At 45.9% G+C, this 21,140-nt stretch overlaps 1 protein-coding gene across 1 annotated transcript; it reads left to right on the top strand.

The window, feature by feature from the left end:
- Positions 1-26: 26 nt before the first annotated feature.
- Positions 27-12,231, top strand: LOC112229404 (SH3 domain-binding protein 5-like). The gene is made up of 6 exons (XM_024395222.2): positions 27-682; positions 1,354-1,416; positions 2,332-2,460; positions 6,540-6,701; positions 9,316-9,489; positions 9,778-12,231. The coding sequence occupies exons 1-6, from the start codon at positions 431-433 to the stop codon at positions 10,522-10,524; spliced, it is 1,527 nt and encodes a 508-aa protein (XP_024250990.1). The 5' UTR covers positions 27-430; the 3' UTR covers positions 10,525-12,231.
- Positions 12,232-21,140: the final 8,909 nt, after the last annotated feature.

The following is a 21,140-nucleotide window of genomic DNA, read 5'->3' on the forward strand; positions in this document are numbered from 1 at the left end:
AGAGATGGGATGGGATGGGAGGGGGGGGCACCAAGCCTCACATTAACATGTCATGACAAGGCAGAAGGACCGGTTTGTCGAAAGCTACAGTATTGTACTGGTTCAACGCTGCACCACAGATCATATGATGACGTTATCTGGCGTAAATGAGAGCTACAGCTTGAGCTAGCTAGCTATATGTACCTGCAAGTTCAGCGAACTAGCAGTTAGCTTAACCTTAGCTAGTTAGCCTGCCAAGGAAAGCAATGGCTTGATTACAGCATTTAGCTAGCAAACAACAGATATCTAGCTGCTAGTTATTAGGTGCTGATTGCAAACGTGGATTTCCAACATGTGGTGCACATAGCACGTATTTCAACATTTATATGACTTGTATAAATTTACATTTCATTATTTGTCGAGCAAACCCCCAAAACACAGCGGGCCACAAATGGAACCAGGGAGTTCGCGTGAAAGTCCATCCGGCTCTGGGGGTCCCGAAGTGGCGGGCCTACGTGAGGAGACCCCCGGCGAAGAGGCTGAGGATGGGGACAACTGTATCCTGAAAGGAGGAGGAGACGGAGGCAACGAAAACACTCTGGACAAGATGAAAGCAGAATGTAAGGATGATGCTGTTACTGGGAAAAAGATTGAGGATACGGATGAAGACAATTATGAAGAGGAATTGGACCCTAGAATTCAGGTACGTTTTATGTTAAAATGTTGTATTGAAAGTGCCCGTTAGACAGACAGTACATCAGCCTGTACAGTATCTGACTTGTTTTATTGCAAATCCATGCTTCATACTGGTTACATGTACTGTAGGCTTGACAAGTGCATACTCATCCCAGTCAATATAGCTAAATTAATAACCATAGGGAAACTAAATGTCAGTATGACAGATGCTTGCATTATTTTAGCCTAGTTATGCAATTTAAAGCCCACATCTGCATTGCAAATTAATTTCACAGGGATTCCTTTCATACTTATTGTAATTCAATTTATGCCCAGGCTAAGCCAAATATGAAACCTTTTCCTACTCGCTTACTGTGATGAAGACCAGGGCCAATACTAAACCTCTTCCTATTCTTGCCCTCCCTCCCTTCCACTCTTTCTCACTCTCTCTCTTTACAGTTAATTCAATTTCATTTTAAGGGGCTTTATTGGCATGGGAAACATATGTTTACATTGCCAAAGCAAGTGAAATAGACATCATAAACAAAAGTGAAATAAACAATACAAAATTAACAGTAAACATTACACTCACAAAAGAATAAAGACTTTTCAAATGTCAGGTCTATATGCCGTGTTGTAATGATCTCGTGCTCTCTTGTGCTCTCTCTCGTTCTCTCTCTCTCTTGTTCTCTCTCTCAGGAGGAGCTAGAGCACCTAAATCAGGCCAGTGATGAGATCAACAAGCTGGAACTGCAACTGGATGTGAGTGAGCTCTTTGTCACCTAGCCTGGTCACCTAGAATCAAAATGTAATGTGTCCCAAGAGACTAGGCCTGTATCTCCCAGAACAGTGTTTGTATCAGCCACACTACCCAACACGGTGTCTGTTTGACTGATTGGCCTGTATGTCCCAGAACAGTGTTTGTATCAGCCACACTACCCAACACGGTGTCTGTTTGACTGATTGGCCTGTATGTCCCAGAACAGTGTTTGTATCAGCCACACTACCCAACACGGTGTCTGTTTGACTGATTGGCCTGTATGTCCCAGAACAGTGTTTGTATCAGCCACACTACCCAACACGGTGTCTGTTTGACTGATCGGCCTGTATGTCCCAGAACAGTGTTTGTATCAGCCACACTACCCAACACGGTGTTTGTTTGACTGATCGGCCTGTATGTCCCAGAACAGTGTTTGTATCAGCCACACTACCCAACACGGTGTCTGTTTGACTGATCGGCCTGTATGTCCCAGAACAGTGTTTGTATCAGCCACACTACCCAACACGGTGTCTGTTTGACTGATCGGCCTGTATGTCCCAGAACAGTGTTTGTATCAGCCACACTACCCAACACGGTGTCTGTTTGACTGAGGCCTAAAAGCTAGCGCTACACTTTATATGTTTTCTTTTGGTGCGTAGCCTACCCGCTCTTTGTTGACATAGAGAATGTTGTGTGCATATGGGCTACTGAGTCAGGCCTCATTTAGCCACAAGGTTCTCCTCAACATACTGTTATTGAGTAGAGGTCAGAGTGTGGAGGAGATGACTTTCTTCCCTTGTGTCAAAGTCTATTGCAAAGAGCTCTATTGAGGATGTTATTAGTGTGATATAATGGTAGCATATCATTTACAGTACTGAGCTGTGAGGTTAACTGGTGAATGTCTCTGTCCTCTTCAGGATGCTAGGTCCAGCTACAGGAGGATCCTCACTGACTCAGCCAGGAAGCTCAATGCTCAGGGCTCCCAGCTAGGCACCTGCATCGAGAAGGCCAGGCCCTACTACGAAGCCCGCAGACTAACCAAAGAGGTTGGTGTGTTTCTGGGGTGTTTTACGTCGGACTGAATTTTAATATTATCTTTAAATTGATATTTTGTCATACTAGTCAGCCAGCTTCTGTCATCCTACATTTGCAAATATTTTTCCACACGCATAAATGTGTAACAAGCATTTTCCTTAAGATGCTAATATGAATTTAACCTCCTAAATTGTTATTTTGGGCGTAATACAAGGGAGCCGCCTAATAAATCATCCTTATTGATTACATAAAAAATGTAACCCTTGGTGAAACCTGGCACACGTGACTGTCAGGTTTAATCAGCGTTGTGAAGGGTAATTCCAAACTGTAATAGAACTAATGGAAATTGTTAGGATAACCGTTAGGGATCTAATTGAAAACCAATTAAGCAAATAATGGCTGGGAAATTTGACCTGGTTAGCCACAACCAACCTCACAGCCAATGAAAATGTAGATGAGAAAAGTAGAAAGAAGCTGGGCATATAGGGGCAGCAGGGTAGCCTAGTGGTTAGAGCGTTGGACTAGTAACCGGAAGGTTGTAAGTTCAAATCCCTGAGCTGACAAGGTACAAATCTGTTGTTCTGCCCCTGAACAGGCAGTTAACCCACTGTTCCTAGGCTGTCATTGAAAATAAGAATTTGTTCTTAACTGACTTGCCTAGTTAAATAACACAAGTACCATTCAAAATTTTGGACACACCTACTCATTCAAGGGTTTTTCTTTATTTTTACTTTTTTCTATATTGTAGAATAATAGTGAAGACATCAAAACGATGAAATAACACACATGGTAACCAAAAAAGTGTTAAACAAATAAAACAATATTTTGATATAGTTGTAGCCACCCTTTGCCTTGATGACAGCTTTGCACACTCTTGGCATTCTCTCAACCAGCTTCATTAAAAACTTTTTTTTACCCCTTTTTCTCCCCAATTTCGTGGTATCCAATTGTTTTAGTAGCTACTATCTTGTCTCATCGCTACAACTCCCGTACGGGCTCGGGAGAGACGAAGGTTGAAAGTCATGCGTCCTCCGATACACAACCCAACCAAGCCGCACTGCTTCTTAACACAGCGCGCACCCAACCCGGTAGCCAGCCGCATGTGTCGGAGGAAACATCGTGCACCTGGCAACCTTGGTTAGCGCGCACTGCGCCTGGCCCGCCACAGGAGTCGCTGGTGCGCGATGAGACAAGGATCTCCCTACCGGCCAAACCCCCCCTAAATTTCAATAACTTTGAAAGTTTCTTCAAGTGTAGTAGCAAAAACAAGCGCTACGATGAAACTGGCTCTCATGAGGACCGCCACAGGAAAGGAAGACCCAGAGTTACCTCTGCTGCAGAGGATACGTTCATCAGAGTTACCAGCCTCAGAAATAAATGCCGCAAAGAAACCACTACTAAAGGACACCAATAAGAAGAGACTTTCTTGGGCCAAGAAACACAAGCAATGGACATTAGACTGGTGGAAATCTGTCCTTTGGTCTGATGAGTCCAAATTTGAGATTTTTGGTTCCGTCTTCCATGTTTTTGAGACGCCGAGTAGGTGAATGGATGATCTCCACATATGTTGTTCCCACCATGAAGCATGGAGGAGGAGGTGTGATGGTGCTTTGCTGGTGACACTGTTGGTGATTTATTTAGAATTCAAGGCACACTTAACCAGCATGGTTACCACAGAATTCTGCAGCGATACTCCATCCCATCTGGTTTGGGCTTAGTGGGACTACCATTTGTTTTTCAACAGGACAATAACCCAAAACACACTTCCAGGCTGTGTCAGGGCAATTTGACCAAGAAGGAGAGTGATGGAGCGCTGCATCAGATGACCTGGCCTCCACAATCACCCGACCTCAACCCAATTGAGATGGTTTGGGATGAGTTGGACCGCCGAGTGAAGGAAAAGCAGCCAACAAGTGCTCAGCATATGTGGGAGCTCCTTCACGACTGTTGGAAAAACATTCCAGGTAAAGCTGGTTGAGAGAATGCCAAGAGTGTGCACAGCTGTTATCTAGGCAAAGGGTGGCAACTTTGAAGAATCTCAAATATAAAATATATTTAGATTTGTTAAACATTTTGGTTACTACATGATTCCATATGTGTTATTTCGTGGTTTTGATGTCTTCACTATAATTCTACAATGTAAAAAATAAAGAAAAACCCTTGAATGAGTAGGTGTATCCAAACTTTTGACTGATACTCTAGGTGTTACGTACGTGGATGTCTATTCAGGAGACAACTAAGCACCTTTTGTGATTTATTATTCTGTCCATAACACAGTTGCTTGGTTCGCCTGCCACACGTCTGACTGCTATTGAGCGAGACAGACCGTCAAGGGAACAGTGTCACAAAAATGATAACTGGTGTTCAAAGTGAAGCCGTCATCAATCTTCACCTGACAACCATAAACTTTGTTCAACCTTGTGCGTCCATCCGGGCCCCGCCCCCTCCTTCTGCTACAGCCTATCTCAGGAGACTGCTCTATCCTGCCCTGTGATTCTGAGTCACCTTGGCTGGGCCCCAAATGGCACCCTGGTTCTGGTCAAAAGTAGTGCACTATATAGGGAATAGGGTGCCATTTGGGATGCATTCTTTGTCTCCCCTTCTCCCTAAAGCAACATGGAAAAAAATCTTTCCCCTCTCTGGCTTTGACATAATTCACCAACTAGCATGACCAGGCCATCCACATCGATGGAACAGCAGTGGAGAGGGTAGCAAGTTTTAAGTTCCTCGGCATACACATCACAGACAAACTGAATTGGTCCACTCACACAGACAGCATCGTGAGGAAGGCGCAGCAGCGCCTCTTCAACCTCAGGAGGCTGAAGAAATTCGGCTTGTCACCAAAAGCACTCACAAACTTCTACAGATGCTCAATCGAGAGCATCCTGGCGGGCTGTATCACCGCCTGGTATGGCAACTGCACCGCCCTCAACCGTAAGGCTCTCCAGAGGGTAGTGAGGTCTGCACAACGCATCACCAGGGGCAAACTACCTGCCCTCCAGGACACCTACACCACCCGATGCTGGAAGGCCATAAAGATCATCAAGGACATCAACCACCCGAGCCACTGCCTGTTCACCCCGCTGTCATCCAGAAGGCGAGGTCAGTACAGGTGCATCAAAGCTGGGACCGAGAGACTGAAAAACAGCTTCTATCTCAAGGCCATCAGACTGTTAAACAGCCACCACTAACATTGAGTGGCTACTGCCAACACACTGTCAATGACACTGACTCTACTCCAGCCACTTTAATCATGGGAATTGATGGGAAATTATGTAAATATATCACTAGCCACTTTAAACAATGCTACCTTATATAATGTTACTTACCCTACATTGTTCATCTCATATGCATACGTTGATACTGTACTCTATATCATCGACTGCATCCTTATGTAATACATGTATCACTAGCCACTTTAACTATGCCACTTGGTTTACATACTTATCTCATATGTATATACTGTACTCGATATCATCTACTGTATCTTGCCTATGCTGCTCTGTACCATCACTCATTCATATATCCTTATGTACATATTCTTTATCCCCTTACACTGTGTATAAGACAGTAGTTTTTTTTTGGAATTGTTAGTTAGATTACTTGCTCGTTATTACTGCATTGTCGGAACTAGAAGCACAAGCATTTCGCTACACTCGCATTAACATCTGCTAACCATGTGTATGTGACAAATAAAATTTGATTTGATTTGACTAGAATACAATCAGGATCAGCTATTTTTATGTTCCACTTCTCTGTGATTTGTAGCTGTTGCTGCCATCTTGTTTTATAGCTGGTGATGGGGAGACTTCCTGTTTTCCTCAGTGTCCCCTCCACCGTCTAGCTCTTGATTTTAGAGGCTAATCCTGACTTCCATTTTAAATCAGATTTTCACTTAGTCATGGATGGATGTCGATGGGAATTACATTTGAACTTTACCGTAAGTAAGGATTCGCCCCTTGGTTCGTCGTATGATTGGTTGTGGTGTCTCTGTTATGATACTAATTATGGGTGTGTGGTCTCTTACACTGAACTATGATTGGTTGTGTGGTGTTCTTTACTGAACTATGATTGGTTGTTGTTTTCATAGGCCCAGCAGGAGACGCAGAAGGCAGCGTTGCGGTACGAGAGAGCCGTCTCCATGCATACGGCTGCCAGAGAGATGGTGTACGTGGCAGAGCAGGGGCTCCTGGCAGACAGGAACACTCTGGACCCAACCTGGCAGGAGATGCTCAACCACGCCACCTCCAAGGTACAGACAGAGGGAGAGAGATGATGGAGAGGAGGGGGTTCTCCAAGGCACAGGAAGAGACAGGGGAGAGGAGGGGGTTCTCCAAGGCACAGGAAGAGACGGGGGAGAGGACAATCACTAGCCTACTAGTGGCTAAAGCTATATCTGTAATAGACAGTGAATAATAGTGGAGGGGTCCTGTGAGAACTATCAATCTCTTCACCCACAAGATTGTACTTGAATAAGGTCCAATGGAAATGTGAAAGCATTATAAGCCCCCTCATCAGTCTGGAGAGGAGGTTTAACGCTACATCCCAAATGGCTCCCTTTTCCCTGCACAGTACACTACTTTTGACCAGGGCCCATAGGGTAGCAGTGCACTATATAGGGAGTAGAGCACCATTTGGGTCAGTGTCAGATGGCCACATCAGCTATTTATTATGCAGCCTGAGACGGCCAGCGTGGCGCAGGGAGACGAGCACTCTCTGTGCTTAATCAATGATAATTAATTGGAGGTTGGATGTCCTCATTCTCATGCAATGGGAGCTCCGCTGTTCTATCCTGCTATGGAAGTGACTCAAGTGAGCCACAGTGCACTTAGCATGTATATGTGAGACTGAAGAGCGGGGGACTCTCACCCAGGTATTATCATCACCAAGCGTCAACCTAACAGTTGGTTGTGATGCTAATGGCTTAATGCTGCTCTGTTCAGAGGGTAGGTGTGACTGATACAGGGCCTTCGGGAAGGTTGAAGAGAGGGGACTCTCACCCAGGTATTATCATCACCAAGCGTCAACCTAACAGTTGGTTGTGATGCTAATGGCTTAATGCTGCTCTGTTCAGAGGGTAGGTGTGACTGATACAGGGCCTTCGGAAAGGATTCAGACGACTTGCCTTTTTACACATTTTGTTAAGTTACAGCCGTATTCTAAAATTGAGAGAAATTACAATTTTCTTCATCAATCTAAACACAATACCCCATAATGACAAAGCAAAAACAGGTTTTTAGAATGTGTACAAATAAAATAAACAGATACCTTATTTACATAAGTATTCAGCCCCTTTGCTATGAGACTGTAAATTGAGCTCAGGTACATCCTGTTTCCATTGATCATCCTTGAGATGTTTCTGCAACTTGATTGGAGTCCACCTGTGGTAAATTAAATTGATTGGGCATGATTTGGAAAGGCACACAACCTGTCTATATAAAGGTCCCACAGTTGACAGTGCATGTCAGAGCAAAAACCAAGCTATGAGGTCGAAGGAGTTGTCCGTAGAGCTCAGAGACAGGATTGTGATGAGGCACAGATCTGGGGAAGGGTGCCAAAACATTTCTGCAGCATTGAAGGTAGCCAAGAACACCGTGGTCTCCATCATACTTACATGGAAGAAGTTTGGAACCACCAAGACTCTTCCTAGAGCTGGCCGCCCGGCCAAACTGAGCAATCGGGGGAGAAGGGTCTAACCCTATGGTTACTCTGACAGAGCTCTAGAGTTCCTCTGTAGAGATGGGAGAACCTTCCAGAAGGACATCCATCTCTGCAGCACTCCACCAAACAGGCCTTTATGGTAGAGTGGCCAGACGGAAGCCACTTCTCAGTAAAAGGTACATGACAGCCCACTTGGAGTTTGCCAAAAGGCACCTAAAGGACTCTGACAATGAGAAACAAGATTCTCTGGTCTGATGAAACCAAGATTAAACTCTTTGTCCTGAATGACAAGAGTCACATCTGGAGGAAACCTGACACCATCCCTACGGTGAAGCATGGTGGTGGCAGCATCATGCTGTGGGGATATTTTTCAGCGACAGGAACTGGGACACTAGTCATGATCGAGGTAAAGATGAATGGAGCAAAGTGCAGAGAGATCCTTGATGAAAACCTGCTCCAGAGCTCTCAGGACCTCAAACTGGGGCGAAGGTTCACCTTTCAACAGGACATGACCCTAAGCACACAGCCAAGACAACACAGGAGTGGCTTTGGGACAAAGTCTCAATGTCCTTGAGTGGCCTAGCCAGAGGCCGGACTTAAACCCGCTGTGCAGCAACACTCCCCATCCAACCTGACAGAGCTTGAGAGGATCTGCAGAGAAGAATGGGAGAATCTCCTCAAATACAGGTGTGCCAAGATTGTGGCGTCATACCCAAAAAGACTCGAGGCTGTAATCGCTGCCAAAGGTGCTTCAGTGAAGTTAAGGGTCTGAATACTTATGTAAATGTGATATTTCAGTTAGAATATTTCTAAAAAACTTTACTTTGTCATTATGGGATATTGTGATGTCATTATGGGATATTGTGATGTCATTATGGGATATTGTGATGGCATTATGGGATATTGTGATGGCATTATGGGAAAACAACAATTGAATCACTTATAGAATAAGGCTGTAACGTAACAAAATGTGGGAAAAGTCAAGGGGTCTGAATACTTTCCGAAGGCACTGTATGTGTGAGGTAAAATAAGGTATCCTACTCTTGGTTGACTTTTCTCCTTGTAAAAGTGCCAGTGTGTTGATTCTGGTGATGTGGAAAGAGGCACCTACAGAGTGAGGCTGGCTCAGGGCGGCTTGATGTCCAAGGGCATGACCGACGGCCGCTGATTTTGTGTGTGCGTGCGTGCGTGCTTGTGTTTCCCAGGTGAACGAGGCAGAGGAGGAGCGGCTGCGGAGTGAGACGGAGCACCAGCGGGTCACTCAGCTGTGCCAGGAGGCAGAGCAACGTGTCCAGACCCTCCAGAAATCCCTGAAGAGGGTCATCGTCAAGTCCAAACCTTACTTTGAGCTCAAGGCTCAGTTCAACCACATACTAGAGGTGAGTACCCTTGTCCCAACCAGAATGGCCCATAGGACAGGAGTCTATATCTAAATAAATTCAAGAACTGAGTCCACTATTAGCTACGGCATCCCTCAAGGTTCAGTGCTACAACCGTTCTCGTCCTGATGGACATGCTCCCGCTTGGCCAGATCTGACATGTTTTCAGCAACCCATGGCCTTCTACATTGGACACGTACTCTTAGCTTTTGCACAGCGTGAAACGCTTCCATTGATGTCAATGACCAGGGCATAAGCAGCTTACTGTCTGTTTTTCTTTTCTGACAGGAGCACAAGGCGAATGTGGTGCAGCTGGAAGAACGTGTCGCAAAGGTGAAGATGCGCTACTCCGTCGCCCTGCGCAACCTGGAGCAAATCAGCGAGCAAATCCATGCTCAGAGGGGGCGTGTCCGAGCCACCAGGGCCCACCTCGTAGCCTGCGGTGGGCGGAGCTCTCCAGTGGGGGCGGAGGCTGAGGTCAAAGCTGCGGTCGGGGTTCAGGTTGGAGGAGCCTGTGGCGGAGGAGGAGGCTTGGATGAGAAGGACTGGGCTGATGGAGAGAAGACCAGGCAGTGGGTGGAGAGACACAGAGAGCAGGGCTGGGGTCACAGGGAGAGGGGGGAGGCAGGGTCGGACTCCATGTCTGACATGAGCCTCCAGACCATCACCTCGGATCTGGAGAAGTGTGACTCGGTGGGGCACCTGGGGGATCTGAGTGACGTGAGCAGCCTGATGGGAGAGGACTGGGAGAGGGAGAGGGACCAGTCCTTTATGGCTGAGAACAGAGACCGAGACGGGAACCCCAGGGCAGAGGAGAGAGTTGTGAGGGACGTGAGCAGCCTGATGGGAAAGGAGAGGGAGAGGTCCTTGATAGCTGAGATCCGAGACGGGAACCCCAGGGCAGAGGAGAGAGTTCTGAGGGACGTTGTCGTCCCCACTCCAAGGCAGGATAGATTGGAGGAGGTGAGGGGGGCGATACGGAGAGAGAGACAGGACAGCTTTGTCAAGCAGCACCACAGAAGTGTGAGTTTGTGAGTCCAGAAGAATAGAATGGGCTGGTGAGTGATGATGATGATGATGAGTGATCAAATAAGGGAAAGAGATCAGAAGGTCAACATCATAGAAAAGACATGGAGACTGTAGAAGCATCCTATTCCCTATATAGTGCACTACATTTGACCAGAGCCCCCATAGGTAATGGGGTGTCATTTGGGACGCTGCCTGCATCATTGGGACGCTGCCTGCATCATTGGGACGCTGCCTGCATCATTGGGACGCTGCCTGCATCCTTGTGACGCTGCCTGCATCCTTGTGACGCTGCCTGCATCCTTGTGACGCTGCCTGCATCCTTGTGACGCTGCCTGCATCCTTGTGACGCTGCCTGCATCCTTGTGACGCTGCCTGCATCCTTGTGACGCTGCCTGCATCCTTTTGACGCTGCAGAGAGGAGTAGCAGGGAGGAGGGTGGCTGGTGCATCATGAATAACAACGTGAGAAAGAGAGAAGAGGAAGTGTGATTTTTAAACTAGGTCCCTGTGGGAATTGTAGTTCTCTCACTCTGCTCTGTCTATTGTGCAACACAGTAAAGATATCAGTGACCTGAGACTGCCAACGCATGACAAATCCACTGAGGCTCGTCTAAACACAATGCTGAATGTAGATACAGAGACCACATAACTTACATAACGTACACTTACTCTACTGACCGTTTCACATGCGGGAGAAATTTACGCAGCAAAGCTTATTTTAGGAATGTTTTTATATTGACTTTAGTCCCTGAATGAATACCTTTTTCCGTATTGATTGAATTACCACATAATAGTTTGTTGTTGTTGCTCGTCCTTGGCATGAACACAAGGCATTAATGCCAGCGATACTGCTCTCTCTCCCTCTTGAGTAGAAATACAAACAGGAATATGATTATTGTATTTTAAACATCTTCGGATAAGAAGGTAATTTAAACAAACATTTGATTTAGTTTGTAGACCAGTTGTATAGTTTTTACCTCCCAGTAGAATGTTCAGGAAATGTTCCCAGCAGCTAGAGGACCAACGACTCCTCAGACACGAGACTGTAGAGAATGTGTCCGTCACTCGCATTGATCTAACACTTCCACAGTGTTTCTCTCTCTGACCTTTTCACAATCCCTGTTTTCTGTCAGGAAGAAATGTCAGCTAGCCTGAGGTTGCGTCCAATATTACTCCCTATTCCATATGTAGTGAACTACTTTTTACCAGGGCCATTTGGGACCTTTCCAAGATGTTACACTGCATGGTGGGAAATGGTTCTAATTAACTCCTTTAGTATTGTATACGCTATAAAGAACAGTTTTTGACGAACTTCTAAAATAACATTTTATTTGACTGAAATGTATTTTAAGTGCCCTTAGCCGTCCAAATTATAAGATATTCTGTAAGAGTTTAACGCGCAAATAACCCCGGTCGTCGATGATGACATTTTTTAGTAATCAAGAAATCTCAATTCTAAACCATTTATTATTACATTTCTTAACTGTCTTCCTTGAATAGTGAGACTATTTTGGTGAAGTTTTTTAAATTGTTTTAGATTTGAAATAGTTTGCCAGTGTTTTACCGTAGTTAACACTGTTTAAACATTAACTGGTATTTTGTTATTTTATTAGGATCCTCATTAGCTGTTGCAAAAGCAGTAGCTACTCTTCCTGGGGTCCACATGAAACATGAAACATAATACAGAACATCAATAGACAGTAGAACAGCTCAAGGACAGAACTACATTTTTTAAATATTTTTATTTTTAACCTTTTATTTAACTTGGCAAGTCAGTTAAGAACACATTCTTATTTCACAATGACGGCCTAGGAACTGTGGGTTTAACTGCCTTGTTCAGGGGCAGAAAGACAGATTTTTACTTTGTCAGCTCGGGGATTCGATCTTGCAACCTTTCGGTTACTAGTCCAACACTTTAACCACGAGGGTACCTGCCGCCCCTACACTCTAACCACGAGGGTACCTGCCGCCCCTACACTTTAACCACGAGGGTACCTGCCGCCCCTACACTCTAACCACGAGGGTACCTGCCGCCTCTACACTCTAACCACTAGGCTACCTGCCGCCCCTACACTCTAACCACTAGGGTACCTGCCGCCCCTACACTCTAACCACTAGGGTACCTGCCGCCCCTACACTCTAACCACTAGGGTACCTGCCGCCCCTACACTCTAACCACTAGGGTACCTGCCGCCCCTACACTCTAACCACTAGGTACCTGCCGCCCCTACACTCTAACCACTAGGGTACCTGCCGCCCCTACACTCTAACCACTAGGGTACCTGCCGCCCCTACACTCTAACCACTAGGTACCTGCCGCCCCTACACTCTAACCACTAGGTACCTGCCGCCCCTACACTCTAACCACTAGGGTACCTGCCGCCCCTACACTCTAACCACTAGGGTACCTGCCGCCCCTACACTCTAACCACTAGGGTACCTGCCGCCCCTACACTCTAACCACTAGGGTACCTGCCGCCCCTACACTCTAACCACTAGGGTACCTGCCGTCCCTACACTCTAACCACTAGGCTACCTGCCGCCCCTACACTCTAACCACTAGGGTACCTGCCGCCCCTACACTTTAACCACTAGGGTACCTGCCGCCCCTACACTCTAACCACTAGGGTACCTGCCGTCCCTACACTAACCACTAGACTACCTGCCGCCCCTACACTCTAACCACTAGGCTACCTGCCGTCCCTACACTCTAACCACTAGGGTACCTGCCGCCCCTACACTCTAACCACTAGGGTACCTGCCGTCCCTACACTCTAACCACTAGGGTACCTGCCGCCCCTACACTCTAACCACTAGGGTACCTGCCGCCCCTACACTCTAACCACTAGGGTACCTGCCGCCCCTACACTCTAACCACTAGGGTACCTGCCCCCCTACACTCTAACCACTAGGGTACCTGCCGCCCCTACACTCTAACCACTAGGGTACCTGCCGCCCCTACACTCTAACCACTAGGGTACCTGCCGCCCCTACACTCTAACCACTAGACTACCTGCCGCCCCTACACTCTAACCACTAAGGGTACCTGCCGCCCCTACACTCTAACCACTAGGGTACCTGCCGCCCCTACACTTTAACCACTAGGGTACCTGCCGCCCCTACATACATTTCACCCTTACTTAACACCACTAAGTTATGTTCGTTATTGGGTGCAACTCCTGCCTGTTGTAGAGGGAAGCATTATTTTCGTTGTTGAAAGGTTTCCACTTCCTGGGGTTATTTGACCAGTTTCTTTACTTGTTCATTTTGTACCTGTTGACAGGCGCCTTTATTGATCTCACCAGACAGTGACACTACTAGATCACCACACTAGCAAGACACACAGAGAGAGAGAGCGTGAGGGATGAGAGTCAGGGAAGAAATATATGGTCAAGTAATGGTATTTACTGTCTAATGCATATACTTGTAATATTGTTTTGTTCATGCGGACCTGTGCCATTGATTTGAATATTTTGACTGTTGTAAAGTTGATTTGCACATGATGACAGTACTTGTGGAGTTTAGTGTTTCCCTTTTCCTGCTCATTATCTCTTCATCCAACCATCATTGTTCACCCTTGTTCCCTGGCTGCCCCCCCCACCCCCACATCACATTTGCTGTTCTGTTTTTCACACTAAATTAGTTTATTTATTTAACTACCTGTTATTTTCCCATTCGTTACTCATTCAGTTAGTCCTTGTAAACTGCCTGTTCTCCTTTTAACCAGTTCAGTAACACCTCAGTTTGTCGTCGTTGGCTGTGACATAACCTGGTCAGCATCATCCTTGTTACCTGACTGTTCCCTTGTCTTCACCTGGGCAATATCACATTTGCTGCTCCCAACATTGTTCCCACTACCCCCAATTCATTCGCTGATAAATGCTGACTTGGGATCAGTGCTCAGTCCCAAATGGCACCCTATTCCCTATATAGTGCACTAGGGCCTATAGGGCCTTGGTCAAAAGTAGTGCACTATGTAGGGAATAGGGTGTGTGAAGCATTCATGGAAAGTCTTCCCATTTTCCTGCTCCACTTGACACCGTGTTTTATTTGTTCATGTAAATGGGATACATCCCAAAACACAACTGTACTACATTCCTTACATAGTGCTCTACTTATGGGCCCTTGTCAAAAGTAGTGCACTATGTAGAGAACAAGGGTACTATTTAAAGTGTAGTGAATGTATAATGATATGAATGTTAATTTATTAATCATGTACATGGTAATTTATGGAATGCGATGCTATTTCCAGCTATTAAACTTTGTTTTAACACAATGTTTCATCTGTAGAGTTTTAGATATGCCTACACTGCTAGAAGGCTACTGTGGAATGGGGGTGTTCATCTGGTTAAAGTCATATAGCCTTCTGTGGAATGGGGGGTTCATCTGGTTAAAGTCATATAGCCTTCTGTGGAATGGGGGTTCATCTGGGTAAAGTCATTTAGGCTTCTGTGGAATGGGGGTTCATCTGGGTAAAGTCATTTAGCCTTCTGTGGAATGGGGGTTCATCTGGGTAAAGTCATTTAGCCTTCTGTGGAATGGGGGTTCATCTGGGTAAAGTCATTTAGCCTTCTGTGGAATGGGGGTTCATCTGAGTAAAGTCATTTAGCCTTCTGGAATGGGGGTCATATAGCCTTCTGTGGAATGGGGGTTCATCTGGGTAAAGTCATATAGCCTTCTGTGGAATGGGGGTTCATCTGGGTAAAGTCATATAGCCTTCTGTGGAATGGGGGTTCATCTGGGTAAAGTCATATAGCCTTCTGTGGAATGGGGGGTAATCTGAGTAAAGTCATTTAGCCTTCTGTGGAATGGGGGTTCATCTGAGTAAAGTCATTTAGCCTTCTCTGGAATGGGGGTTCATCTGGGTAAAGTAATTTAGCCTTCTGTGGAATGGGGGTTCATCTGAGTAAAGTCATTTAGCCTTCTCTGGAATGGGGGTTCATCTGGGTAAAGTCATATAGCCTTCTGTGGAATGGGGGTCATATAGCCTTCTGTGGAATGGGGGGTTCATCTGGGTAAAGTCATTTAGCCTTCTGTGGAATGGGGGTTCATCTGAGTAAAGTCATTTAGCCTTCTGTGGAATGGGGGTTCATCTGAGTAAAGTCATTTAGCCTTCTGTGGAATGGGGGTCATATAGCCTTCTGTGGAATGGGGGTTCATCTGGGTAAAGTCATATAGCCTTCTGTGGAATGGGGGGTTCATCTGAGTAAAGTCATATAGCCTTCTGTGGAATGGGGGTTCATATAGCCTTCTGTGGAATGGGGGTTCATCTGGGTAAAGTCATTTAGCCTTCTGTGGAATGGGGGTTCATCTGAGTAAAGTAATTTAGCCTTCTGTGGAATGGGGGTTCATCTGGGTAAAGTCATATAGCCTTCTGTGGAATGGGGGTCATATAGCCTTCTGTGGAATGGGGGTTCATCTGGGTAAAGTCATAGCCTTCTGTGGAATGGGGGTTCATCTGGGTAAAGTCATTTAGCCTTCTGTGGAATGGGGGTTCATCTGGGTAAAGTCATATAGCCTTCTGTGGAATGGTGGGGGTTCAAATGGGTAAAGTCATATAGCCTTCTGTGGAATGGGGGTTCATCTGGGTAAAGTCATTTAGGCTTCTGTGGAATGGGGGTCATATAGCCTTCTGTGGAATGGGGGTTCATCTGGGTAAAGTCATATAGCCTTCTGTGGAATGGGGGTCATATAGCCTTCTGTGGAATGGGGGTTCATCTGGGTAAAGTCATATAGCCTTCTGTGGAATGGGGGTCATATAGCCTTCTGTGGAATGGGGGTTCATCTGGGTAAAGTCATATAGCCTTCTGTGGAATGGGGGTCATATAGCCTTCTGTGGAATGGGGGTTCATCTGGGTAAAGTCATAGCCTTCTGTGGAATGGGGGTTCATCTGGGTAAAGTCATATAGCCTTCTGTGGAATGGTGGGGGTTCAAATGGGTAAAGTCATATAGCCTTCTGTGGAATGGGGGGGTTCATCTGGGTGAAGTCATACAGAATAGAAAAGCTGATGGTCTCTCCCAAAGACTCCATACCTGTGAGAACCATTGATGAATGAAGAGCATTTTATCATGCCATTGATCTCACAGTAGGAACCATTCATTTGCAGATCCTTGTGCCCATTGTCATAAGCAGTTGCTACTGTTGCATTGCATAAGAGTCTTATCAATATTAGTTTCCATTCTCCAGGACATGTTAACATTTTACTTTCTGTAGAATTGTTACAACCATTTTTTGGAGGCAGAGTTATTGTAGCATGATATTATGTGCAGGCGGGCCTCTGTTGTGATCTGTAGTCTGAGAGAAATACAGGGTTGAAATAACACGACACCCACGGTAACAACATCCTGCAGTCTGAGAGAAACACAGGATTTATTAAATAACACGAAGGTAACAACATCCTGCAGTCTGAGAGAAACACAGGATTTATTAAATAACACGAAGGTAACAACATCCTGCAGTCTGAGAGAAACACAGGATTTAAATAACACGAAGGTAACAACATCCTGCTGTCTGAGAGAAACACAGGATTTATTAAATAACACAACACCCACGGTAACAACATCCTGCAGTCTGAGAGAAACACAGGATTTATTAAATAACACGAAGGTAACAACATCCTGCAGTCTGAGAGAAACACAGGATTTAAATAACACGACACCCACGGTAACAACATCCTGCAGTCTGAGAGAAACACAGGATTTATTAAATAACACGAAGGTAACAACATCCTGCAGTCTGAGAGAAACACAGGATTTATTAAATAACACGAAGGTAACAACATCCTGCAGTCTGAGAGAAACACAGGGTTGAAATAATCCAACACCCACGGTAACAACATCCTAATGGTAGGTCTGTCTACTCCGTGATACTGAATATCAATGAGACAATGTGAGTCCCAAATGGCATCCTATTGCCTATATAAATGGCATCCTATTGCCTATATAAATGGCATCCTATTGCCTATATAGTGCCCGTATGGGCTCTGGACAATAGTAGTGCATTGTATCGAGAATAGGGTGGCATTTGTGACTCCGCCAGAGGCACGGTAGAACAGGAACAATACGTACTAATGGAAAGCAGAAGTACAGTGGGGGTGTGGTGAATGGAGACTGGAATGGAGAACGGCTCATCTTGATCATACCACGGGTACAGAGCAGAGGGAGAGGTGAATGGAGACCGGCTCATCTTGATCATACCACGGGTACAGAGCAGAGGGAGAGGTGGAAGGAGACCGGCTCATCTTGATCATACCACGGGTACAGAGCAGAGGGAGAGGTGGAAGGAGACCGGCTCATCTTGATCATACCACGGGTACAGAGCAGAGGGAGAGGTGGAAGGAGACCGGCTCATCTTGATCATACCACGGGTACCGGCTCATCTTGATCATACCACGGGTACAGAGCAGAGGGAGGGTTAATGAATACAATCTGTATCCCAAATATCAAAAGTAGTGCACCCTATTCCCTATGGGCCCTGGTCATAAGTAGTGCACTACATACGGAATAGGATGCCATTTGGGATGGAGAATGAGAGAAAACGGAAATTAACCCTCAGTTTCCCTGAGCTTCAAATATTAAATGGTGATATCCATATTGATATAGAAATGTAGACAAGAGCTGCACTTAGAACCAGAGAGAGGGAAGAAAAATGACAGAGGGGGTGGTGGAGAAGGAGTGAAATGTTTGGTAATTGATTTGTGATTGTGAAAGGGAAGACATGGTGACAGACTGTAATTTTAGGGGCTGGAGAGAAAGAGAAAGTGACAGATGAAGGAGCAAAGGTGATGACAGCTCTGCTAAAATGGAGAGAAACTCAACCACCCTTTTACGAGCTCTAGGCCCATACACTAAATAGGGAATAGGGTGCCATTCAATGATCTATTTAATACTTTGTTAGAGTGACCGGGAAAAAGTAACTGCTCATTTATAATCCCAGTTGGATATGAAAAGAAAGTCTACAAACTTAGGTGGAAATATTTGAGAGACTTTGATATCTCTTTTCATGTTCTGAGTGAGTTGTTGTTATGCTCTAATGTACACACACCGCTAGACTGCTCGATGGCAGCTGCTGTTTGGTGAACACGTCTGGGATGTTCATCAGCCTGAGGATGAGTCCCAAATATGGCAACCTATTCCCTACAAAGTGCACTACTTTTGAACCGAGCACCTATGGGGACGCAGCATGCCATTTGGGACTCAATCTTTTAGTCTTTTCTTATGTCATTTTACCAGTTGTTTATATTCTCCATGGTACAGTAGGGATTTTTGTTTCATTTCTGAGAAAAGTGTGTGTGAGAGAGACTGAGAGAGACTGAGAGAGCGAAGGAGAGAGGGAGAGAGAGAGAGAGAGTGAAAGAGAGAGAGAGTGAAAGGGGGAATTCATCTGTGCATGTCTGTTTGTAAGAGTGGTGTGATACAGGTCCTCGTGGGACCGACAATGGGAGACGGGGGAGGGAGGGAGGGATGAATGGAGAGATTTACACATATCCTCTCCTTCGCCCATGCATGATAAACCAGGAGATCATTCTGCAGACTAAGGCTAGATGTACTGAGGTCTGAAGTGACTGACTGGGAACAATATCTCATACAGCTCTGTCTGCTGGTCCTCTGGGGGAATACACAGCTTCTAGGGACTGTCTAAAGGAAACACTGGCAATGGATATTTTTGGGAAAGTCTCACCTGATTTGTGGCATGGTTAGAGGGGATGTGGTCCGTGACAGATTCTGGAACTGTCCTTTCATTCTAGAACTGGCCGTCAAGCAACACATTCTGGAACTGTCATTTCAGCACCACATTCTGGAACTGTCCTTTCAGCACCACATTCTAGAACTGTCCTTTCATTCTAGAACTGGCCGTTAAGCAACACATTCTGGAACTGTCATTTCAGCACCACATTCTGGAACTGTCCTTTCAGCACCACATTCTAGAACTGTCCTTTCAGCACCACATTCTAGAACTGTCCTTTCAGCACCACATTCTAGAACTGTCATTTCAGCACCACATTCTAGAACTGTCTTTTCAGCACCACATTCTAGAACTGTCTTTTCAGCACCACATTCTATAACTGTCCTTTCAGCACCACATTCTAGAACTGTCTTTTCAGCACCACATTCTAGAACTGTCCTTTCAGCACCACATTCTAGAACTGTCTTTTCAGCACCACATTCTAGAACTGTCTTTTCAGCACCACATTCTAGAACTGTCATTTCAGCACCACATTCTAGAACTGTCCTTTCAGCACCACATTCTAGAACTGTCCTTTCAGCACCACATTCTATAACTGTCCTTTCAGCACCACATTCTAGAACTGTCTTTTCAGCACCACATTCTAGAACTGTCCTTTCAGCACCACATTCTAGAACTGTCTTTTCAGCACCACATTCTAGAACTGTCTTTTCAGCACCACATTCTAGAACTGTCTTTTCAGCACCACATTCTAGAACTGTCCTTTCAGCACCACATTCTAAAACATTCCTTTCCATTTCTAAGATAAACACAACCATTGTGTGAACGATGTCACGTGTTCAAAATGTCATGTGCCATTCAGCAGAGCAAACAGAGAAAAAACTGCTATTTTCTGTGACTCAGTTGTGTTAGATCTTTGAAAATGGCAGATCCATTTCCACCTGCCTCCTGTGTTGTGTGGTGTGACTCATCCCTCTCTCACTGTCTCTGCCAGCATCCTCTGCCTACCCTACCCTATCTATCCTGCTTACCCTACCTACCATACCTCCCCGGCCTACCCTACCTACCCTACCTACCACACCTCTCCAGCCTACCCCACCTACCCTACCTATCATATCTCCCCCGCCTACCATACCTACCATACCTTTTCCCAGTTTATCCCAACCTACCCTACCTACCATACCTCCCCAGCCTACCCCACCTACCCTACCAACCTACCCCACCTACCATACCAACCTACCCCACCTACGATACCTCCCCAGCCTATCCCACCTACCTACTCTACCTACCATACCTCCCCAGCCTATCCCACCTACCCTACCTACCTACCATACCTCCCCAGCCTACCATACCAACCATACCTCCCAGGCCTACCCTACCTCCCCAGCCTTCCCCCCAGCATACCCTACCTACCCAGCCCCCACTACCTATGCATTATAGCCTGCCTAACTTGTCTCCCCAGTCTCCCCTACTTTCCCAGCCTACCCTGCCTACCCATCTTCCCCTACCTACCCAGTATACTCAGCCTCCCTTACCAGAACAGAGCCAGCAAGACAGGGGTCCTCTTAACTGGCTTTAGGTACCAAACTAAAGAAATAATGAATGATAAACCTGATCATCCCTGCAATGACAATGGGGGGCCAGAGCCCCCCATTGCTGATCCCTGTCCTCCTCAGTAATACAATCACCCTGGTTGCGCCCCAAAATGGCACACTTTTCCCTATGTCGTGCACTACTTTTGTCCAAAGCCGCTCTGGTCAAAAGTAGTGCACCACATAGGGAATAGTGTGCCATTTTGGGCAGTCCGTTGAAGCTGCAGCCAGCCCAGACAGCCCCAACCTGCCAGCTGCAGAATAAGTTTATTATGCTCACAGAGTGACTACATACATCAAACTGACAGTCGACAGGGGGGAGAGAGGAGGATGAGACAGAAGAA

This window comes from Oncorhynchus tshawytscha, linkage group LG31 (assembly GCF_018296145.1).
Source record: "Oncorhynchus tshawytscha isolate Ot180627B linkage group LG31, Otsh_v2.0, whole genome shotgun sequence".
Classification (NCBI taxonomy): domain Eukaryota; kingdom Metazoa; phylum Chordata; class Actinopteri; order Salmoniformes; family Salmonidae; genus Oncorhynchus; species Oncorhynchus tshawytscha.

Coding starts and splice junctions, on each gene's coding strand:
- LOC112229404 (XM_024395222.2), top strand. CDS start 431: ATGGAACCAGGGAGTTCGCGTGAAAGTCCATCCGGCTCTGGGGGTCCC. Junction 2,461..6,539: donor CCCGCAGACTAACCAAAGAG/GTTGGTGTGTTT, acceptor TTGTTTTCATAG/GCCCAGCAGGAGACGCAGAA. Junction 9,490..9,777: donor AGTTCAACCACATACTAGAG/GTGAGTACCCTT, acceptor CTTTTCTGACAG/GAGCACAAGGCGAATGTGGT.